This window comes from Gavia stellata, chromosome 3 (assembly GCF_030936135.1).
Source record: "Gavia stellata isolate bGavSte3 chromosome 3, bGavSte3.hap2, whole genome shotgun sequence".
In the NCBI taxonomy this organism is placed as follows: Eukaryota; Metazoa; Chordata; class Aves; order Gaviiformes; family Gaviidae; genus Gavia; species Gavia stellata.
The window spans coordinates 76,593,691-76,616,629 of NC_082596.1; the positions used below are offsets into that span (position 1 = coordinate 76,593,691).

The 22,939-nt window shown below is 40.5% G+C and overlaps 1 protein-coding gene across 1 annotated transcript in view; it reads left to right on the forward strand.

Moving 5' to 3' along the window:
* Nucleotides 1-10,016, forward strand: part of COBL (cordon-bleu WH2 repeat protein) — a 152,503-nt gene extending 142,487 nt beyond the window's left edge. Inside the window, exons 12-15 of the mRNA XM_059815649.1 lie at nt 3,500-3,603; nt 4,858-6,878; nt 7,486-7,605; nt 9,723-10,016. Of these exons, the coding sequence (XP_059671632.1) occupies nt 3,500-3,603; nt 4,858-6,878; nt 7,486-7,605; nt 9,723-10,016 (2,539 nt within the window). The remainder of the gene's footprint in view (nt 1-3,499; nt 3,604-4,857; nt 6,879-7,485; nt 7,606-9,722) is intronic.
* Nucleotides 10,017-22,939: the final 12,923 nt, after the last annotated feature.

Sequence of the window (22,939 nt, forward strand, 5' to 3'; positions counted from 1 at the left end):
CTCAGTGGAGCACTAAAGGCTGTAGTTTAGTAGTCACTTTGCTCCGTTCTGTGCTCTTGCACAAATCTCTGCTAATCTACATAAGTAATAAGTGCGCAGGCTTCCAGGAACTGTGCATGTTTGCCATTTTGAGCTTGGGCTAAATGCTCACCGGTGGTGTATTTTTAGCACCTCACATTTTACCAGAAAGGCACCATAAAGGTTATCAAGTTCTTCCCTAAGTCAAAAAAAGTGTGTGTGAGAAAATACCACTGGTAATGTTTATCCAGAATGTAAAACATGGTATCAGAATAAGTCCTATTTTTCTTGGATTTTAGCCAAAACAGAGCTGTCAACAAAAGAAAATTGTATAGGGTTAGAAGGGAAGAAGGCTATGAAAAAAAAATTAGAGGCCCTTTTGTTTTCCTTTCCCAAATACTGTTGTGAGAGTCTTCTTAGGCATATTTATAAATCATGTGAGCTACTGGAAACTACCGGACCTTTGCCTCACAAAACCCATACCGCATTTTGAATTCCTGATGCTAAGAATTTTAAGAAGAGCCATGTGATTAATCTATACCTTCTGGCTTGCTTTGTAGGTGAGTTTGGAGATGAATTGAACAATATCTCTTTTAGGAATTTGGAAATGCAGAAGAAAAGATCTGCTTTTTCTGAAGCTCCCTCTGTAAGAGCAAATAAGAATCCTTTCATTTTCACTGCATTGTTCTCTTTCTTTCAGAAGAATTCTGTGAATTGGATGTTATTATCCCAGTTGTCTAGATAAGGAGAATGAAGCAGAGATTGAGAGGCAAATTATGTGTAGTCACTGCATAAGTGCACAGAGGGTAATGAAAGAGACCTCTGCTGACTGTTGCACCCATCAAGGAGAAGACAGTTTTGCTAGTAACAGTCATTGAAAGATTCCCACTGATTGACACAAGAAAAGGGCTGGTCAATGCAATGGATCCACGCTGGATGTTTAGAGCCCAGGAATCCCTGTTCCAGTCCCAAATACGTTTTCATAGATAAATAGCTTATAAAATTCTCAAGCCAATAGTTTGCATTTCTTCCTGGAGAAGGCCCAGCACAGACACCCTTAGTAATACTGATTTTGGTGGTATTGTAGAACAGTTAGGCAACAGAAAGATACGATCAGGTATCAAAAAGGTGATGAGCTGGTATGGCCTTGGTGAAATGATGTCTCACTCTCTGATAGATACGGCTTTACACATTTTTCTTCCAAGGTTTTGGAAACAAATTTCTTCACAGTAGCTTAGACAAAGAGTCTGAATTTGCATCAGTAATTTGCTTCCAGCTGTGGACAACTATCCTGCAAGATCAGCTTTGTGAAAAAGAAAGCAATATTTGCCTTTCAAGCTGGAGAGACCTGCTGTTTAGCTGGTGCGCAGTTTGAATGATTCTCCCATCAAAAATGCTCTCTCTGAGTTTGCAAATAAATTGTTTTAAAATGCACTCAGAGGAGAGCAAGTATTTTTTATTAATTTTAGAAAACTTTCCACTGCAAAAACAATATGAAATTCAGTCAGTTCATTCTTTCTGCCAGCTTCACATTGAGAGTTTTGTTTTCCAGACTTCTATCCCAATCCCAATGCTGCAGTATGCTTAAATCTTTTTGTCAGATTGCTCAGATGAGTAATCTCATTGATTTTTGTGTGTGTGTGTGCACTTCAGGGTACAGTAGGACTGCAGTCCTACAGCACCAGTTGGCTCCGCTGGAGACTTTGACTGATTTGTGCCATCTTTCTCTTAATCCGTCAGGCGGAAAACTCAGTTTACCCTGAGTCTTGCAGTGTGGGTGCTGGCCCTGAGGATCATCAGTTCACGTTGGCTTCTGGGAACATTCAGGGCCTGTCAAAGCTCAGGTCAATGGCAAATGCTGGAAGAAACTGTGTTCCAATCACAGAGCGCAGTGTCTCTCCCTCTGTATTCAAACCACCAATACAGATTTCTGTCTTAGATTCCAGTTTAGGAAACCACTTAGGCACACATGTAGCTTTACCGTCTTGAATTCATCCCATCTGTATGTTCAGATACACAATGATGTGTATGTGAAAAAAGTTTTGGAAGGCTTCCTTGCAGGTGTGTTTTGCTATTTTCATTGATCCCACATACATGAACTCAGCTTTGTAAGTACAAGGCACTTTAGGCACGAGTAGAAGAATCGGGCTCCAGAACTACTACAAAAGACTTAAAGAAAGGAGAGGTGACTGCTAAATAAATAAATAAATAAAAAAGTAAAATAAAATACCTGATGCTTCAACATGTGCTTTCAGCTGCTCCTGGTATAAGCACGGGAAAAATCAAACAATAAAATAGCAAAAAAAGAAGCTACATTATTAGACATAATTTAAATCAGTGTCGGGAAACATACCTGAATTTTTGTTTAGATTATTATCTTCAAGGGCAGTAGAAAAATGGCATTTTTGAGGCAGTGTTTAGTAAACTACCACAAAAATATGTCATCCGTTACTGTATCTGTGCTATTAAGGGTTTGATCTTGAAAAGGACAAATCTGCTTCACCTGACCAGAGCTAGTTTAGGTGTGGCTAGAATGGAAAATTATTTTTTCAGTAGGCTAATCACAAGGGCAAAACGTAGATACAGTGTCACAGACGACAATGTCTTAAATTCAGATGAGGAACAGGTAGCTGGAAAAAATTAATTGCCCAATATAAAATCCTAGCTTCAATGTTTTTAGATAGAAAAGCTCTGATGGTCAAGATTTTTCTCCCTAGGAAACAGAAGGTCTGTTGTGTAACAGGTTGCTGTGCCTGTTTTTTTAATTTTAGTTATTTTTTGTCAGGATTTTTCTCAGTTTCATCTTCTTTTTCTTGTTTTATTTTAATAAACCAAGACAACACTTGGCACTCATTCTGATTTCAGCCTTGCTTTAGATCACTGTACAACTTCATCAAAAACCGTGGAGTTATTTTCTGGCAAAATCAGGCCCCTTGATATGTTTCATTAGAAACAGCTCTCAAGGGATTAGTTTCTCTTTCCTCCTTCCCTCCCTCCCCTCAGGATGCAGAGTGATTGTCTAACAGTACTTAGCTGTATTTATTTTTCATTGCCATGCAACTTTTATTTAATTAAGGTGCAGATGTATTGGCACAGTGCTTGCAAAGGATGGCTAGTGGTCTGCTTTAAAATTACATGGATATGCAAAATCTTTGCCTTGGCATATGCTGCTTTTCTGCAGCCCAGCTGAAATGCGTACCTCACAGTGAAGCCAGACCATTTCTTTGCGACAGGCTTTATTAATCCTAATCTTTTGATCACCAGCACATTGAGTATGCTCAGACACCACAGAGATCCTTCCTAGATGTAGATGTGTCAACATGGTGGTGTGTGTCTCTAAGGCTGCGTATTTTTCATACTTTGGAGAATGAGTTTCAGAACCCCAGTGGAACCAAAGGAGCTGAAAAGATCGTGTATTTCAGAGCAACAGTGCAAAGTGGAAAAAGGGGGAGACCCAACCTTTTTCTCCTCTTTTGTTTAGCAGGAGAGATGAAGAAGTGGCTTCGGCTAAGCATGAGAATGAGGATATATTCATCGCTGAACAATGCCAGCAGACTTTGGCTGGCCTGGATGAAGATTTAGAAGGTAGGGAAGTGTGTTAACTCTAAAGTACAAAAGAGAGGCATAGCCAGGAGATGCAGAGTCAAACTGTACTCTGCGACATCTGCACATTTCTCACTAAGATCACTGGGAACAACTCACAGGTCTAAGGCAGAATGTGGTCAATCCAGAGTGGCTGCTGTCTGTTTGCTGCTGGGGCAGCCACTCTGTGTAGATTCACACTAAATATTTTTCAAGCTGCTTATCAGATTGTCATTGTATTTCGATGTCTGCTACCAAAAAGAGATGAACAGCAATTTATGGACACATTTTATGGGCCGAATTTGGTATCATTTCATTGGCGTCAGTGAAACTAAATCCTTTGTGCATTTAGCTCTGTGTTTAATGAACAATGCCTCTGTTTTGTGTTTAATCATAATGAAGTGGAGAAGGGGGGGACATTTTTGTACCCAATGCCTCCTCTGCGTTAGCAGACGTATTTTAAAGTTAAAAATCGAAAAACGTGAAAAGAAACAGTGGGAATAGCTAAAATGTCATATTGTGCTCTTCTTTTTCCTACTGTGAATAAAAATGTTTCTTTATTAATGGTTTGTCACCAAATGATGTTGAATACTCTTTTAAAACTTCCCATCTTTATTTCAGTACTTTTGCAGTGGACTTGATTCTGATTTAATTTATGTGAGTTCTCTAACACTGCAATTTCTTAGTTTCTGTGTTGTAACTCTTGATTTATACCAGCAAATTTAAGAGGAGAGTTAAGCTTCTTGCACAATGAGGCTTCTGGAGTCACTGGTAATGAAGGGTGAGAAGAATGGAGAAAAAATAGAAGTACTGTTTCTTTGTTTGCTTGCTCAAGGAAATCCTTCAGCTGTGCTGTTATTACTAACCAGGTCTGGGAAATATAATTTGGAGTTGCTTGCTGTTTCTCAGAAATGTTTCTCCTTTGGAGTCATGTGGTGAAATGTTTATCACTGAGAGAAGTTAGTCAAAGATAAGGTATGAACAATAGATTAAATTCTGCTTTCAGCTGCATTTGTATGTTTCCCACTGGCTGAAGCTGGAGGACTGCAGGAATATTTGGCTGATCCTAATCAGCAACCAGACAATAAAAAGGACCCAGATCTCTCCTTTTTTGTACTACAGGCATAAATATATTCCTGTTAGTTTTAGTGTAACTAAAATATCTGTCCCACTGAAGCTTGTACTGGCTGTTTGTGTAATTTCAAGTCATATTGCCTAAATACTTCCTATATGTAATTTTGTATGTGTATTTTGCAGCAGTGAATGGTATAAGTAACTCTGACTCCGAGTACATCAATGAAGTGTTGAGCCCACATACAAGAAAAGTTGAGGCTGCCCAAGATGTTACCATTTCTGTTCCAATAACAGTCATAGATGATGCTCCAGAAGTTAGCACCTCTAATGCAGCTGGTAATCAAGAGACAGAGACAAGGATTTCACAAAATATCTCAGCTGACTCTGTTAATACAGGAAACTTTACAAATAAAAACAACAACGCAGGTTCCTTTGATAAGGGACACACAGATGGTGGAGCTGTATGCATATCCAAAGACCTAATACATCAGCAACCATCTGAAAATGAATTCAGTCACTTGCCTGTGGAACAGAGGAGAGATATGTTTGAATCTCTCACATCCTCCTTCGAAAAAAGAAGTGAAAAGAACTTAAGACTGGAACCCCCTCCCAAACATGGTGTGAAGTCTGAGGAATGTAAATCTAAGCAGACTCTATCTCACTCCAAGGCCACAGCTGAAATCAGTACACCAAAAGAAAAGATAAATCCATTTAATGAGTGTAGTAACAAGGAAAGATCTCTGAAAAAAAGTAAATCAGAATTAGAAATCAAATGGCCACCAGCAAAAAAAATTGAAGTGGAAGAAGTCCCATCAACACCCACATGGTGTCATCGTGCCCAGAATTCAGGAACAAACTATGAACCTAAAATGGGTTTGACAACCTTTAAAGTTGTCCCTCCGAAACCTGAAGTAAAACATTTCGATAGAGGAGTTTCACTCTCCACTGGTGCCATTAAGATAGATGAACTAGGCAACCTTATAGGCCCAAACATTGGTGTCAGTAAGCACATACCAGGTACCTCTACTGATGAAAGTGAGGAAATTCGTCTTGGGAAAGTGAAGGCATTCTGGAGGTCAAGTTCTATGGAAAAGCAAAGTGATGACTCTGCTGAGCATCTTCCTAAAAAGTCAGCAGTCACCACAAACTCTAAGACCTTTACTATAAAACATGAATACAAATCTGTTGGTCTTGCAGCTCCAAAACCTGTAGCACCACAAACTGTTACTGCCCAGGTAGCTGAAAGACAATCTGAGAATGAAAGGACCAGACCACCTCTTCCAGTTACACAGTCTCAGATAACACCATTAGTGGCCCCAACCGTTAATAAGGACAAGCTGGAGCTTCCATTTCTGAAGCCGCATAGGAGAACTTCAAGTCAGTATGTTGCCTCTGCCATTGCAAGACACATCAATGTAACTACTTTTAAGTCTGACTCTTTGGAATATCATGAGAAAGATGAAAATAAGCAAGGGGCCGGAGAGGTTAAAACTGAAGCAGAAGTTTCACCAAAAACATGTATTATTGTGGCCAAATACAGCCCTGTGGAAACAGAATCAGCAGAAGCAAGAGAAACACTTTCAAGTATTTTTACTTGCAGTCAAAAAGCATCTCACAGGTTTACACCTGGTGATAATTCTGGCATGGAAAACAAAGTAGTTAACATCAGGGCACCAAATCAAGTAACTCCTGTGAGTTTCTATAAAAAGAATGCCAGCGTCCCACTTACTAAGTCCTCTTCAAAGGATAACAGTGCAGAAGATGACCATGGTTTAAACAGCAAACAAAGTATAGCAGAGAAAAAGATGCATCTTTCATTTGACCAGAAATGTGAGACTTTGACCCATACTAGTTCATCCTCATCTCTCAAGTCTCCTGATCTCCAAGGAGTCCCATCCTCTTTCAGCTCATCTTTGCGAGTCACTAAATGGCCTCCTGCTAACGGTGTACAAGTTACTTCACTTAAAGCTTCACCCGAGCTAAATGGTGCAGCAGCAAACGCAGAGTCAGAACAGGAGGAGAAGCCTGATGATTCGGATATTAATGCTATCAGTGAACTGGATGTTAACGTGCCGACCAGCATCTTTGGACCAAAGAAGAAGTTCAAACCCGTTGTCCAAAAACCAATTCCAAAAGACACATCACTGCACAGTGCCCTAATGGAAGCCATTCAAACAGGAGGGGGAAAGGAGAAACTCAGAAAGGTAAAGTGGAGACTTTTTCTAGCCTGTTCAGACTGCCTGTAGTCACCCTGTTGGACACCAGGGGTTTTATAACTGGTACAGTTGCTGGTGAGCCAGAGTACACAAGGCATTTGAAAAATTTATAATGGCAAAATACAGACCAAGCCACTGCTTATTCAGCACATCCTGTATATTATGCAACACCATTGCTGCTGCTGCACTAGCTAGAAAAGGCAGAGGGTGCAGAGATTCAGCATAAAGGAGAGGTAATTGAGGTTAGCCTAAGAGCCAAATCTGCATTTCAGTGTGTTACGTAAAAACAGGAACACACAGCATGGAGAAAACTTGTGAATACCTGCAATGAAAGAAAACTGCATTTTGTATTACTAGGTGATGCTAGTTTGCCAATGACTTCATGCTCAGGGGATATGAGACTGCATTACTATCCACACATATCCCCACCATTCAGTGTAAGGGTTGTAAAAGCAGGCCCAAAAGAAAACAGATTGATTAGTCTCCATAGCTTGCATTCCGGTACAAGTGCCAAAAATATTTTTAATAGTGTTTCCAAACTATCTCTAAGTAAATATCTAATAACAATGTGAGGTTTATTCTTTTCATATTCTAGGTTTCAGGCAGTGCACTAAATGGCAATCACAGGAAACCCTCATGTGCTGAGCCAGAGAATGAGCGCTCAGCCCTACTAGCAGCAATTAGAGGCCACAGTGGCACCTTAAAGCTGAAAAAGGTAAGAAATCAAGATGGTAAGTGATCTTTTAAGTGCAGTCTGTTTCTACTGGGTGTTTTGAATAAACCCAGATATGTCACAAACTAAACGTTGTGCTGCAAAGAGAGGAGTTGCGGGGGGAAATAATATGACTTAAGACCAGATCTGACTTCAGCATATAGCATAGCAGGTCTGATCCTATCGTCTGCTATAAAACTTTACACTCTTTCAAATGGTGTTCTTTTAGCTGAGAAAGAAACACGTAGAAATCCAAATGAACTACAGGGAGTGTACATAGAAGACATCAAATGTTTATCATTTTCACATTTAGGTGTGGGGGTTTTGTACTTAAGGAGTATGCAGTTAGATTAATATAGTTGCATTACCTACCATATGCATCCAGTCCCAGTTACCTGAAAACACACTAGGGCTTCTTCATGCATGCTGTTTATCTGTTAACATGATCTGGTGCATGCAAGTTGTATGCAAGTAATTGATGGTAATGGAACATCAACACAGCAGGATGATTCCTTCTGTCTGAAAGACTTACCTAATCATTAAAGTATCTCTTATTCCTAATAGCCAAAACCTGCATTGTTCTAGCCTTAGTTTTCACTCGGTTCACTAATCCAGCCAAGGATGTATATTTGGCAAGGAAGTTCCCATTTCCCTCGTGCAATGACTCAGGCCATTAGCACATATCCAGATAGCTGGCATTAGATAGAAAGAATCTCTTGCCTGTGTTAGGCAGTTACGTCGTGTCTCATATATCTTACTGCCCTTGCTGCAGGTAGGGTACAGCTTCCTCTGAGCCTGAGAGCAGGATGTACTAGGCAGCAGCCATATTCACACATACTTAACTGCATTCTGCATTCATTGGGAATAAATGTAAATTTGTGTAAAAGAGGCTCTGACAATGAAGTGGTGGTGTATTATCACAGAGACTTCTTGGAATACTTTCTTCCAGCAGAGAAGCTTTTGCCATCATTTTAAAGGAAGTTGCCTAGAAACCGTACGCTTCTTTTTCACACCACATCACCTGTGCTAGTTAAAGCACCATGTTTGTATGTGTACAGAGCTAGATATAGATGTGCTATGATGAAAGGGCTTTCATGTTATCTCAAATGTTCATGTTTTTTCTGACATGACATTATTCCCATATATTGTGTGTGTACAGTGAAGGAATATAAGAGCTCTCTGAATGTGGATTATTTGATGGGAGATGAATCTTTTCATTTTTCACTAGAGAATTTTTGTGCCTCAGTTTCTCTGAGAAAGGAATGCTAATGCATCTGCTTGAAAACCTCCCATTTGGCACATGATACTGAATTTCCTAATAATGGCCAAATCATTGTAATTACTAACAATTTATCATGATTACTAGTAATGTTGTTAACGGCAAAAATATTTGTTGAGACAGTTGACGGAAAAGGTGGCTTAGTCTGAAAGACTGCCTCCTCCCCCTGCATTCATTTAAAGTAGGATGAGTTTCCAAGCTGGTAATTTGTGCAGAAATGTTAGTTTCAGAAATTCCACAGAAACTCGCTTGGAAGAGCAATCAATTGATTTTGTTCTCAGTGCTTTTACATAGTTCTCTCTGGTCCTATTTTATTTTATTTTGGTTTTAGTATGGCTGGAAATGTTAGGTTTAACCACATTTTTTTCAATGAAGCCATGTCTGAGAGCTCAGATCTAGAAGAGCCTCCCTGTCATCTGAGATTATTTCTGTGCAGCCCAGACTGCAAAAAGTAGCAAGATTCCTGGGTGGCTACTGCAGCCTTAGTATATCTTCCTGATTCCAAAACCCTTGTGGTTGTTTCCAAATGAATACCAAGTCCAATTCTCTGTCTTACCTTACATGCCAAGAAAAGTTACAGGATGCTGGAGCTCACAGTAAATAAAGATTGAGTTTCTGAGACAGAGTCAATGCCAAATCCTTGGTGCTGGTAGTCAGCCCAGCTGAGTGATGCGAGTGAGTAGTAACAGATGTTCAACCCCATGAGCAAACAAAAGTTCTGCGTGTTTTACATCATTCAAGCAAAGTGAAATCGGGGTCTTGAAAGTGTATCAAATATCACATAATTACAGTTTAGTCATGCTTGATATTAATTATCTCCTTTCAACTGCATCATGAGCAGATCTCCTCGTTGGCCTCCGAAGAACTGCGGAGTTTTAGGAACACAGAACTGTCCTTGCAGAAGGCAGAAGACCCTGAGGAGGAGCAGCTTTGTATCCCACCTGCCCCTGCCCAGCCGCCACCACCACCTCCCACTGAGCTGTCAGCAGGAGCTCCTAAATCCTCTGCCACAGCTACAGGTAATGCTGGGGAGGCAAGGCAAGCCCTAATGGAGGCCATTCGCTCTGGTGCTGGAGCAGCAAAGTTAAAAAAGGTAAATGTACTTTTATATTTTATTGGGGCTGAAACAACCTAGGCTTGCTGTTCTTTGAGAGCCATTTATAAACTGTTCTAGCCACACATTTCTTCTTCCATCAGAAGAAGGTACATGCATTGTTTCCTCTAACTGAATCAAAGATCAGGAGCGTATTTCAAACCTTTGAACAGCTATCAAAACATACTACTACGACTAAAACATGCCTCTGCATGTGTGAAACTGTATGAATTGAATAGTCGATACTTTTTTTTTTAAAGAGAACATCAAGAGCATGAATATAATTTTAGAAGGCATTTACATGCCCTTTTCATTCTTGTGAATCTGAGATAATATTGGATGTCCTTTAGACAGGGTGAACCTAAGAAAGATCAGATATGAGACCCTGAAGCAAATTTAGAGATAAGTATTCTCTCATAATTTCAGTAGTGTGTCCTAGACCTTGATTCCCAACACTTACACCTTGGTCACACATGCTAAGAGCTGTTGGGAAAACTGTGGGTTTGTTTTAATGTCTGTCTGAACTTTATTAATTCGATGATGTGTGTTTCACTTCTGTGGTCAGCTATGGGTCAGTCAACACCCAGATGGCTAAATGCTCAGTTGCCTGGGTGTGATTTTTGGAGTAAGTTCACTTACCTCTTTGGTCAAAACTTTGTTCTTCCTAACCTCAAGTTACACTGCATTTCTTGGTAAAGAGAAGCACATCAATTGGACTTAGGGAAGTCATCCCAATATTACACTCCAGTGTCCAAGAATAGACTTTGATCCAAGGACTTTAGGGAATGTACAAAAGCAGATGTAGTTTTCCCAACACATGATTTAGCTGATGCCAACCATAAATGTGTAAATAGGCTTTAACCTTGCTCACTTGTCCTCTTTAAAATAATGCAAAAAAATATGATCAAATTTTAACATTAAAAAGTAGCCAAAAAAAATCTTGTTTCTGATAAAGCAGAAATTCCACAGAATCATACAAATGGCACAAGCAAATCAGTGTTTCAGGGAACTTTACATCAGCATGCAAACAGAAATCTGAATGTGCAGTTATTCTGCATGTGAAAAATTACATCTATATTATGCATACTATTATGAGGAGTGGCTGAAGTCACTTGGTTTGCAGCTTGGAGAAGAGAAGGCTAAGGGGTGACCTCATCACAGTATACAACTTCCTCAGGGATGGCAGCGGAGGGAGAGGTGCTGATCTCTCTCTGGTGACCAGCAATAGGACACGAGGAAATGGAATGAAGCTGTGTCAGGGAAAGTTCAGACTGGACATTAGGAGGAGATTCTTCACTGAGAGGGTGGTCAGTCGCTGGAACAAACTCACCAGAGAAGTGGTCATGGCACCAAGCCTGTCAGAGTTCAAGGAGTATCTGGTTGACACTCTGTCGTGGTTTAGTCCCAGCCGGCAACTAAGCACCACACAGCCGCTCGGTCGCTCCCCCCAGGTGGGATGGGGGAAAGAATCGGAAGAGTAGAAGTGAGAAAACTCATGGGTAGAGATAAAGACAGTTTAATAGGTAAAGCAAAAGCCGCGTAAGTAAGCAAAGGAAAGCACGGAATTCATTCACCACTTCCCATCGGCAGGCAGGTGTTCAGCTATCTGCAGGAAAGCAGGGCTTCATCGCACCTAACGGTTGCTTGGGAAGACAAACACCATTACTCCAAATGTCCCCCCTTTCCTTTTTCCTCCCCCAGGTTTATATACTGAGCATGACATCATATGGTATGGAATATCCCTTTGGTCAATTGGGGTCAGCTGTCCCGGCTGTGTCGCCTCCCAACTTCCCGTGCACCCCCAGCCCACTCACTGGTGGGGTGCTGTGAGGAGCAGAAAAGGCCTTGACTCTGTGCAAGACCTGCTCAGCAGTAACTAAAACATCCCTGCTATATCAACATTGTTTCCAGCACAAATCCAAAACACAGCCCCAGACTAGCTGCTGTGAAGAAAGTTAACTCTATCCCAGCCAAAACCAGCACACACTCTTAGTCATATGGTTCAGTTTTAGGTAGTCTTGCAAGGAGCAGGGAGTTGGACTCGATGATCCTCATGGGTCCCTTTCAATTCAAGATATTCTACGATTCAATGACTCTAAGACTACGAATTATGAAGAAATAATACTCCAGATCAGGCCTTTATTTCCCCACTTCACCAATTTACAGAAAAAAGGGGATTTGGACATTCAAGAATACTTCATGTGCTTGTTTTCTACAGCTTTCCAAATTCTTTGTTCTTCCAACTACATTGCTCTTGCAGAAGTCTCTGAGGGGACCCATAACTCTACTCATTAAAACAAGTCTTTATCATATCCTTGGGGGTTTATTACAAAACAGTTAGATAGCCAGTGCAGACCATGAAAGTAAGCTTGATATACTGATGTATTCTGCTGAATACTGTGCCTGTCTTCTTTCATTTTCAAGACAGAGTAATTTTTGGTAGTTTTGACATGGAAATGACAGAACAGTACATCTCTTACTGTATAGGTCTTTTATGAAAATAAAAGAGAGCAGCATTTTGTCCAGGACAGAGTATGATTTTGTTATTATTGTGCTGTCCTTCATGATGCTGGATATGCAAGCTAAGTCTTGTATATGCCAAAGACATCATATCACTGACGTCTGAGATCTCATGCCCTTGATCACTGATGAAAGTAAAAATGTTGACAGATTTCTCAAAGAGTTTCTATCCAGTGCATATTAATATTTCTCCTAGCTTGCTGCGTTAAATGAGAGCCAAATTCTGATCCTTCCTTGCAGTTGGACAACTTGTGACAGCAAAAGTTGCATAGGTAGAGGAGAATATATGATAGCTACATGTCAGGGTTTTCTTCCTTTACAGCTGAAGAACATGTCTCCAAGGAATACTGAGTTTTTGGTAGACAGTGGCTGGCAGGTGGTTTTGTGCCAGGGCAGAAACAAGCTTTTTTCTTTGTTTTGCCTCCTCTGTCAAAGATCTATGATACCGTCATTTGGAGGTGTGAGCATAAAGCCACTTTTGGCTTTGCTTTCTAGAAGATTTTGGTTGCAACTAGACAGCGGAGTAGGTAGTTCAGTTCTGTAACTGCGTCTGTTCTCTTCCATTGTCTTCTCAAAGTTTGCTGGAACAAGGGCTTCTGATGGTGAAGTCATTTATTTAGCTAATATTGTGGGGAACTGGGAAGAATCTGCATTGCTTCGTTATGTATGACTCAGTTTGTGCTTATTTATGAGGGGTTATTTGCAATGGAAGTAGATCAAACGGGGCTGTCAGGGGAACCAAACATAAAAAGCAACCAATTGCCTAGATAAGGAGCATCCCAACAAACATTTGAGATCTATTAGTATCTGTGAAAAGGCAACTCCTCCACTCCACCCCTGATTACACAGCTGTTTGCTAAAGTCATGAACTTTAAGGTTAAAAGATCCACTGTGCAGGAAGGGAGGAGAGAAATGGCTGCAGGCTGACCCTGCCTTGCTGAGAGTCAGGGTCTGCACCTCACAGGCTGTAACTGGGTCACCCAAAGCAAACCAGAGCAAAAATAGGGAGTTGAGGGAAAGGCCAATATAGGTAAGACAGGATGTGCACAGGTCTCCTGGCTGTTCTCCATTTCTTGGAGTACTGTGCCTGCTTTGGCAAATAAATCATACTTTGTTCTGAAGAAACGGCTTCTGTTTTATTGCATGTTGTTGCTGTCCACAGACTCCCAAAGGAAAATTCTTGTGGGTGCCAAGCCCAGTTGGGCCTGCTCAGTAAAATGGTTCATCCCAGTGCAGTGCAGTTCAGAGACCTGCCAGAAAGTGGTTAGACTACAGATCCTACCCAAAGGGAAAGGAGATGCAGACATGTTATTGGAAAGGGATGAACTTACCAAACTGGGAAAAACCTGACAATGTGCAGGAAGTAACCTTTTTCTTCAGGTCTGTCCAGGAACCTGGCAGGTGTTTAACACGTCCAAAGTATAACAGCAAGTCAGGGAGATGGCGTCAAGTAAGGCCACCAACCAGGATGGCTGATCTAGTGCCTTTGGCGGTTAATTGTTTTGAGAAATGAACATGTCTCACTAGCGAGGAGCCTGCTTCCCAGCTGTGCGGTCTGCCTCCTGTACAAAGGAGAATCAGCTGATCTAGGAAATAAACAGCTGATCTGAAACCAAATTTTGGCTAATTCTGGTGAGCAAAACTCAGGTCATAGAGCTGTACCATTTGAGCTTCTGGTGTTAAAAGTTAACTAGTGTTTTCCTTAAACTGTATTAAGCATCTTTTGTCACAATTTCACATACTTAAGATCTTTATGTTTAGTTTTTAAACTTTCTATTTCTATGTCAGAAACTGCAAAATAACCTACCTAGATTTCTGAAATTACGTATATATTTTTGTGTCTGTGCAACTTGCCTTGGGATTTACCATGATTATCTGTGGAAAAAAACATAACTACACATGCAAATAACCCATTAGATGTCTAGCTGTAGGTATAGTTGCAGCACAAGCCCATGCAGGATTGAAAATCTTACCCAACAAAGAGAAGCTATAAAAGTTGCCTTAGCTTATATGCCATCTACTCATTTTAGGTAGAGTTGTACCCAGGGATTTGGTAGAAATATTGCAGGGGAATGTGCCTGCACAAGGTGGGGAAGGCAAGTTGTACATCTGAGGCACAGGCTTTTGCTCATGGTAAAATGATTGCTGTACACCACTTTTTAATGGTACATGCAAGAGAGATTCTACAGATTTGACATGTTTTCTAATAAAGATTGGAGCTGCATCTACGCAGCCTTTTTCTGTTTGCTCGCTGCAATTTTAAAAATTAATTTGGCTCCATCGCAGTATCCACAAGCATTCATGCTAGTATTTGGCCTCGGCATTTAGTCACATAAACTCTTGATACGTGCAGTGTATCATTCTGTTGGCAATCAAAGGAGCCAGGTAAGGTAATTACTGCACCCATTACAATGAGTCCCTGGTATATGCTGGAATAATTTGAAGTCGGTTGCCAATAAGTAATGCATCAATCTGAATTATGGTATGTTGAGTGTCTTTTAGGAAGTATGGCCTAGTTCCATACCTTTATGTCAAGCAGTGGACTATTCTTACGTAATCAGAGAGATATAATTGTGAATTAGGAAATACTGTTTCTTATCATCGGTGTCTGTGGGTGCAATGACAGAGATTACAGACTCAAAGCCACAGTTGATGTTGGCATTGGTATGCTGTAAATGGGGCAGGAGGCCCCACTAAAAGGTTGGCTGAGCTTGATATACAGGTAGTCAGATGAGCCTATAAAGTGATTTTAGTTCCCATGCACAGTGAAAGGCAGTCATTTGCATGCTGTTACTCTATTTGAATTGAAAGATAAAATTTAATTTGAACTTTTCACCTTGCTAATAATTTGTACTGTGACTTGTTTTTTTCCCCAAAAGTAAAGCTTCTGCCATGGATACTAAAGCCAAAATGGAAGGTTTAGATTTGATCAAATACATTATTCCTGTTTAGCTTTTGTGGTGACCTTAATGTATATCTCTCTGATAGAATTAGAGCTCAGTAACTGTGATTTTGGAAGAGCACCCTAGCATATGTATTTAAAATTAAGTATATGCTTAGATGACCTGAGGACTAGGAAGGAAGATAAGCATTTGTTTAAGTATTTTCCTGAATCAAAGCCTTTGGGAGTTTCCTTCATTCAATCAGGAAGCAAAGTACTCATCAACTGATTTTTATGACCATTGACAGCTAACTGATACTGAACAGATTTTGACTGTCAGATACTGCATACTTGCAGCCCGGGTTTCTGTTCATTCCACAAAATGAAGGAAGCTCACAGAAAAATACATCAACTATGTTCCAGTAATCATGTAATTGCAACCGTAATACCTAAGGATGTATGAGGTGTGGGTTTTTTAGGGAAGGATAACACCTTTCATTAGAGCAACTGATACAGTTAGAAAAAAGCAGATAAGCTTTAAGTAGTCTCAAGGAGCTGATGAAGAGACTAAGCTTGAAAACAGCCCCACAGGAGAATGTTTGCTTAACAATGTCAACAGTTGGAGGTTTAAAAATACCTTGAATGATCATGTGCTTTTCTTTGTTATAGGTCCCTCTGCTTGTTTGAATCATGTATAAAGAACAGGTAATTGGAAAATCTAACCCCATATGCACCCATAATCATCATTCAAGGTCTGAAGTGGCAAGAAGTTTAGTTTATTCTCTTGTCTACAAGCCAAAATAAGTTGTAGTTAATTTTCTGTGTGTTCCTGCATAATGGTTCTAAGGGGAAAAAATGTTGCTCTGCTGTAAAGCTTCTGTGCCAAGGAATTGTGTTTTGCCTCTGAATATTTAAGGTTGCCAATAAACTATTCTTGTTGGCAGGTTAATAAGAATATAAACACTGTGCAGTCCTGTGTTAATACTTACTTGTGTTTATGGGCAAAATTAAAAGACTTTGCTAGCTATCTGAAAAGTAATACTCATTTCAAGTTGTTAAAAATATGTAACTATTTCAAACTATTTACTTGCTGCTTATTTGATTTGGAAAAGGGCTGTAAGCAATTACGGTGAAAACCAGAATAAAGATCTATTAAAAAAATCACAAGAAAAAAGTTAAGGTACATTATGAAGGACCTAAATTGTCATATGCTGGAGTCATTGGTTTTTAAAATTAGATTAACTTTATATCTCTGGTGGAGCTCTGAGAAAGCAGGCAATCAATAATGAATGTGAGACAGTGTCTATTGAAAAGTTACTTATGGGGTATGACGTATAGAATGCTAATACGCAGAGGTATACCGAACCCTAGTAACGTTCATGTCATTTTAAAAATATTGAGGCACCTTAAAGGATCTCTATTTGCAACAGACTGTGAAGGTTGTAAATAAGATTCAGAGTACTGCATAGAGGTCCAAGATACAGAATTCATTCCTGCACTGCAAAATGAAGTGAAGCTGGTTTATATCAGTAACCAGGACTTTTGTTGTCTCTTGTTCAAGTCATGCATAAGTTGGCCCTTTATTTCCAATTTGTATGGCTGTTTTATGTTTTCTCACAAGTATTTATAGCAGCATCTTTTTCAAATGTTGACTACTTTGGTAGCTGTTGTTGTACATATTTTGAAATTATTTTGTTAAATTGATTTACTTAAAAAGGACAAATGAAAATGCTTTTTCACATTTCCTGCATTGTAATAAAACTGAAGAAGAGGAAGTTTGTACATTTACATTTTTATAATCACAGATCAGAGTGGTGGCAGATTCTGGGTTTTGGAGCTGAAATTTAAAATGTATAGCTACGTAATGTTGAAAGCATGAGAATATTTAACCATCTGCATTTAATGTGACTATATATTATATATTGTAAAATATTGATGTCTGTTAGTGCCACAAATAAAAACAAAATCAAAACCTGACATGGCTTGAAAGATTCTTTTTGCCAAATGTTTTCCATTTACAGAAAGAAATTAGAACTAGAGATGGACTTAAGCAAACCAGTATGCTGTGTTTGATATCTCAGGTCTAATACAAAATGTCTCAAGCCAGGAAAGGGCTCACAACTAATAATCTTTGTACACAGTAGAAATCACCAACTAGAATCAAGATGTCAGAGTTATATACTTTTCAATAATAATGCAGTACTGATAATGATCCATTCCCTCGTTAGGGAAGCTAATATATTCAGAATTAAGGTGCTCTGTCACACCCTAGGGTAAATAAGATCACCTTTGTTGACTGGTTAGCTGCCTTTTGCCTTAAGAGTCTTCTCAGTATGCTTTAAATCAGAAATAACAACATGTTAAAAATGCTATCGCAGGGAAGGATTCAGTCACTCATAAGCTTGAATGCTGTAGATAGTCTCACCAGCAGTGAATACGGCTTCCTTGGTTAGGTGCTGTAAGACAGAATTCAGTGCAGGTCTCCTTGTTCTTAGTGTTGCCTGAAGGCCCTGAGTCTGTAGCCCCGCCTTACTAACGCCTCTTTAGTGTAATAATTTGTATGGGTACATACTTTTCAATGTAAGGGATACAGAACTTGATTTTGAGATAAGAAAATCCTCCCAGCTTTGCGTTGCAAAGGGTCTGGGTGCTGGCACTGCATAGAACTGAAGTTTATAAAAGAGTTATTCATGGATAAACTTCTGAGTATCGAATTCCCATGGGTAAAAAACTATAAGATTAAGAACAGCTGCAAGATGAGATGTCACCTTCACTGTGACAGCAAAAAAATTACAAAAGATCCTGCTGGCTCAGTCACAGCTCTAGCTACAAGTGTAGGGGGAGTTCAGCTGCCTACAGTAGGGAGCTAGACTGGGTGTGCATTCGCTTCTCATGTTGATGGGAGATGTATATGCTCTTACATTGTCATCCAGGTGCTGTTGAATTCCTGGTAGCGGCTTAATTTAACCCTAAATGAAAGGAACTTTTAATATAAACCTGTTTTCAATGAAGTCTAGTTATATGTATGACCCTTCCATATAATAACTTCATATTAATGCTTTTAGCAGTCTTCATTTGGGAAGTAAACATGTGTCAGTGTTTTAGTGCATATCAGGCAAGCACTTTTGGAGCTCTTCACCCCACCATTCCCTCTTCTACCCTTCTTCAGGACTAGGGAACTGGGTTCCTACTGGATGAAACGAATTCAGGAGATGCACTCCAGCACAAATTGGCATTCAGTCCATGGAACCAGACTGGAGCTCATTCTAGGTTAAAAGAAAAACTCTGAAGTGTGTCTGGTAAAGATATCATGTCCTCAGCACCAAGTATTTTGATCTTTTTGGATGAGGGGATCGAGTGCTCCCTCAGCAAGTTTGCAGATTACACCAAGTTGGGTGGGAGTGTTGATCTGCTCGAGGGTCAGAAGACTCTGCAGAGGGATCTGGACAGGCTGGATCGATGGGCCCAGGCCAATTGTATGAGGTTCAACAAGGCCAAGTGCCGGGTCCTGCACTTCGGCCACAACAACCCCAGGCAACGCTACAGGCTTGGGGACGAGTGGCTGGAAAGCTGCCCTGCAGAAAAGGACCTGGGGGTGTTGATTGACAGCCGGCTGAATATGAGCCAGCAGTGTGCCCAGGTGGCCAAGAAGGCCAACAGCATCCTGGCCTGTATCAGAAATGGTGTGGCCAGCAGGAGCAGGTGATCGTGCTCCTGTACTCGGTGCTGGTGAGGCCGCACCTCGAATCCTGTGTTCAGTTTTGGGCCCCTCACTACAAGAAGGACATTGAGGTGCTGGAGTGTGTCCAGAGAAGGGCAGCGAAGCTGGTGAGGGGTCTGGAGCACAAGTCTTGTGAGGAGCGGCTGAGGGAACTGGGGTTGTTCAGCCTGGAGAAGAGGAGGCTGAGGGGAGACCTTCTCGCTCTCTACAATCACCTGAAAGGAGGTTGCAGAGAGGTGGGTGTTGGCCTCTCCTCCCAAGTGATGAGTGACAGGACAAGAGGAAATGGCCTCAAGTTGCGCCAGGGGAGGTTTAGGCTGGATATTAGGAAAAATTTCTTAGGTAAGAGAGTGGTGAAACACTGGAACAGGCTGCCCAGGGCGGTGGTGGAGTCACCCTCACTGGAGGTGTTCAAGGAATGTGTGGACGTGGCATTGTGGGACATGGTTTAATGGGCATGGTGGTGTTTTTTTGGTTGATGGTTGGACTTGATGATCTTACAGGTCTTTTCCAACCTTAGTGATTCTGTGATTCTGTGTATCTGCTGTTACTGGTCCACGCTGTTGGCTAGTGTAGACACAGCCTATGTCTAGAGGTATACATGCCACCTAGGTTAGTCCCTGACATGTCCTTTCATGGCACTTGTAGCTGGACAATCTGCAGGCTGGTTTCTTTTTTGAAGGACTGAAAGAAGTACGGTGAGCTCCCCTTTTCCCCAGTGTATCTCTCAGCCTAGATCTTCCCCACATACTCTTACCTCATTTCATCCAGAGGAAGGAGTCTGATATATGCCCAATTCATCTGGTCCTTTATATTGTCTTTTTGAGTAAGATACTCAAATGAGGTGGAAGATGATATCACTAGGGAAACTGAATGGAGAATTTGGATTTGGTATCTTCGTTCCTTGCACAGGTATAAATCAATGTTCGGGGCTTAGAGAAATCTAGTCTCATGTCTCAAATACAATTTGTAGGTCTCCTCTCCCCTTTTTTACATGTTTTTATTAACTTTTTTTTACAGAGCTCAGAGTATTAACCATAAAGCTAGCATTAAATCGCTCTGATTAGATATTTAATTTTAAATAATATTGGCTGTCTGCGTGAGCTATTTGACTTACGGGACTTCATTATAGATTCTTTTTTCTTGTACAGACAGCCTGCTAATGCTGGTCATGCGAAGTATTGAACCAAAAGACCTTTTGACATGCACATCAATCTACAGAGTTTCGAACATGGCAGGATTCAACTTCCCCAGCTCATACAAGTGATTTGCACAATATGCTACATTTACCACAGCCAAAAATTGGCACTTCATCAGTGTGTAGGAAAAAGGAAGGGAACGAGAGATGCATTTATGAAACAATGGAAAAAGCCACGCCGAGATAGTTTGTGAAGTTTTGTGACGCTGAAATAGTTTGTGATGTTTTCCCTCTCCAGAAAGGAAAGGAGTTCTGTTGTTCAGTGCTACTTAGCATTAAGCACATGGTTTAATTTGAATGCGAAAATCTGCACAGATCTTGATTTGAGTCAGTTTGTCTGAATGAAATGTTCATAAATTGGTTCTTTGTTGGTGCAATATGAAAAAACAACAGTTAATTAGCAAATTTTGCATATTTATAGTATTTATTTGTGTGCATTGTTTCTCTACTAATCTCTAATCCTTTGTTGAGTTACATGTGCATTTTGTGTGCTAACGTGCTTTGCCTCTGAGACTTCTGTTAAGATTTATGAGACTATTCCTATTCTTACTCCATTTGTTGCTGTTGAGCACACATAATAAAATATGTTATACTCCTGCTATAGCTATAGCTGCCATAATGGTTGCATTTCCCTGCTTGAAGAAAATGACTTTTACAATGGCGGAGTTCCTTTATTAAAGACAAAATGAAAAAAAGAAATTCCTGATTTTTCAGTAATGTTCACCTGGATTTGGTACAACATTGTTCTGATCTGCTTTCTTTTTTTTGCTGAGTAGGGTGCGGAGTTTGATTCATTAATAATGTCTTCATTTGACTGGAGAAAGTTTCCATGTAGTTGAATTCCCAGGGTTGTTCATCAAAATATACTAAGATGGATGAACCTTTCTAAGAGCTAAAAGGTACTTTTTTTTATTGTTACTAAATATTATTAAATAGTTGCTAAAGAAATATAATTTGTTTAAGTACTAACAGCCTACGTGATGCTGCACCACATATAAAAGTCACACTCTCATGTGTTTGTCTACCAATTGGAGGATTTTTTTTTGTTTAAACATTTTTCTGATTTGTGGCAATATTGAAGACTCTTTAAAAAGAGTGATAAATTAGAACTACGTAACAGGAATATTGCATGTTTTTCACATTTAAGGAATTTAAGAACAAGCTCACTTTCATTGTCTGTTCCCTCCCATCACTCACTCCACGTGTACAGGAGTGCGTATGCGCACGCGTACACACACACACACACACACACACAGAGTCTCCTTCATCATTTCAGGAAGTCGGGAATAGTTAAAAAGGCATCTTTACCGTGGGATCCTTTACCATTTTTAACAGTAGCTTTTTTTGTCCTGTAAAGTAGGAACTTTCAGAAAGGGGCTAAGTTTGGATGCAGTCACAACAGCTATACGCAGTCACTGCTGGAAGCAATGTCAAATCCAGCTCCAGATAATGCTGTCTTCAAGCCAATTTCTTTTCCTTTTGCTTTTTTTCTTTTTCACTTTTTTGTTTATAGACTGATAAAAACATGTACATGCCATGTCTCTTTTCTGAGGTCTTTATTGTGCTCGAAGCCCTAAGGTTTCCCCCTGAACAAAGCATAGTGTTGTTGCAGTTGAACATCAGACTAAAGAAGACATCATTCATACACAAATGCCACTGTCCAGTTTGCAATTCAGGAGTTGAAAAAGGAAACGTTATTGAAAGAACAAGACTGTGGAACATCATTGTTTTCTACATCATAACCTGTGTTTACTGCGATAGGAACAAAGCAAACAGTGCAAATATGCATGGGTTTCCTTTGTCTGGTTTCATGCATTCAACAGAGGAGTTTCTGTCCGAAGCGCTGGGATCTGTCCCTTGTCGTGCTTGGCACGGGGAAGTGGGTCACAGCTTAAGGGTTCTGGTTTGGGTGGTACCACTGATCGGTTGTGTCACTTTTTCTTTTTTGCCTTGCAATAAACCAAAATGTGGTTTGATGTAGCCAGTACTCAAGATGACAAACCGAGTGCTTCCACTATGGCAATGAGCAAAGGCTCTTCAGGTGAATGGCAGTTGAAGTGGAGAGCGATTCGTGATTCAGCCTTTGCGCAACTACAGTACCCAGATCCCAGGAGCCGGCAGCCCACGCAGTTTCGTTTCCTTCTTAAACCAGAGGTAATGGTAAAGGGAGAGGGAAATGGATGCATCTGCCCTCTGACAAAACCTAGGAGCGAGGCACATGTAACCCAAAGAGCTGCAGCCCTCCCTAACAGTGCAAATGACATAACAGGAGGCACCGCAGTAAGCAATAGGTCCCCCAAAACTACTGATACGTCTGGATCTTGGAATTCACCAAAGAGATCCTGAGACTGCAAGTATCTCTACTAATACAACTACATGGTCAATTAACGTGCTCAAGAACAGACTCGGCTATTCCCGTCGTAGACCCTTTGCTGGTAAAATCCAGTCCTCAGTCCTTCAGTCAGCCATGGTGGTGGATGTGCCTGGCGGGTTCCCTAACCAGCTGACACTGAGCACAGAGCAGTGGTTTGGCTGCCTGCACAGTGCATGTCCCCCCATTCATTAGCCTCACTGCTAATGTTCCAAACTTTCCAGCTTAGGGAAGGAACTGTCAAAAGCAATTTGCAGATAGCCAGTGCTGCAGA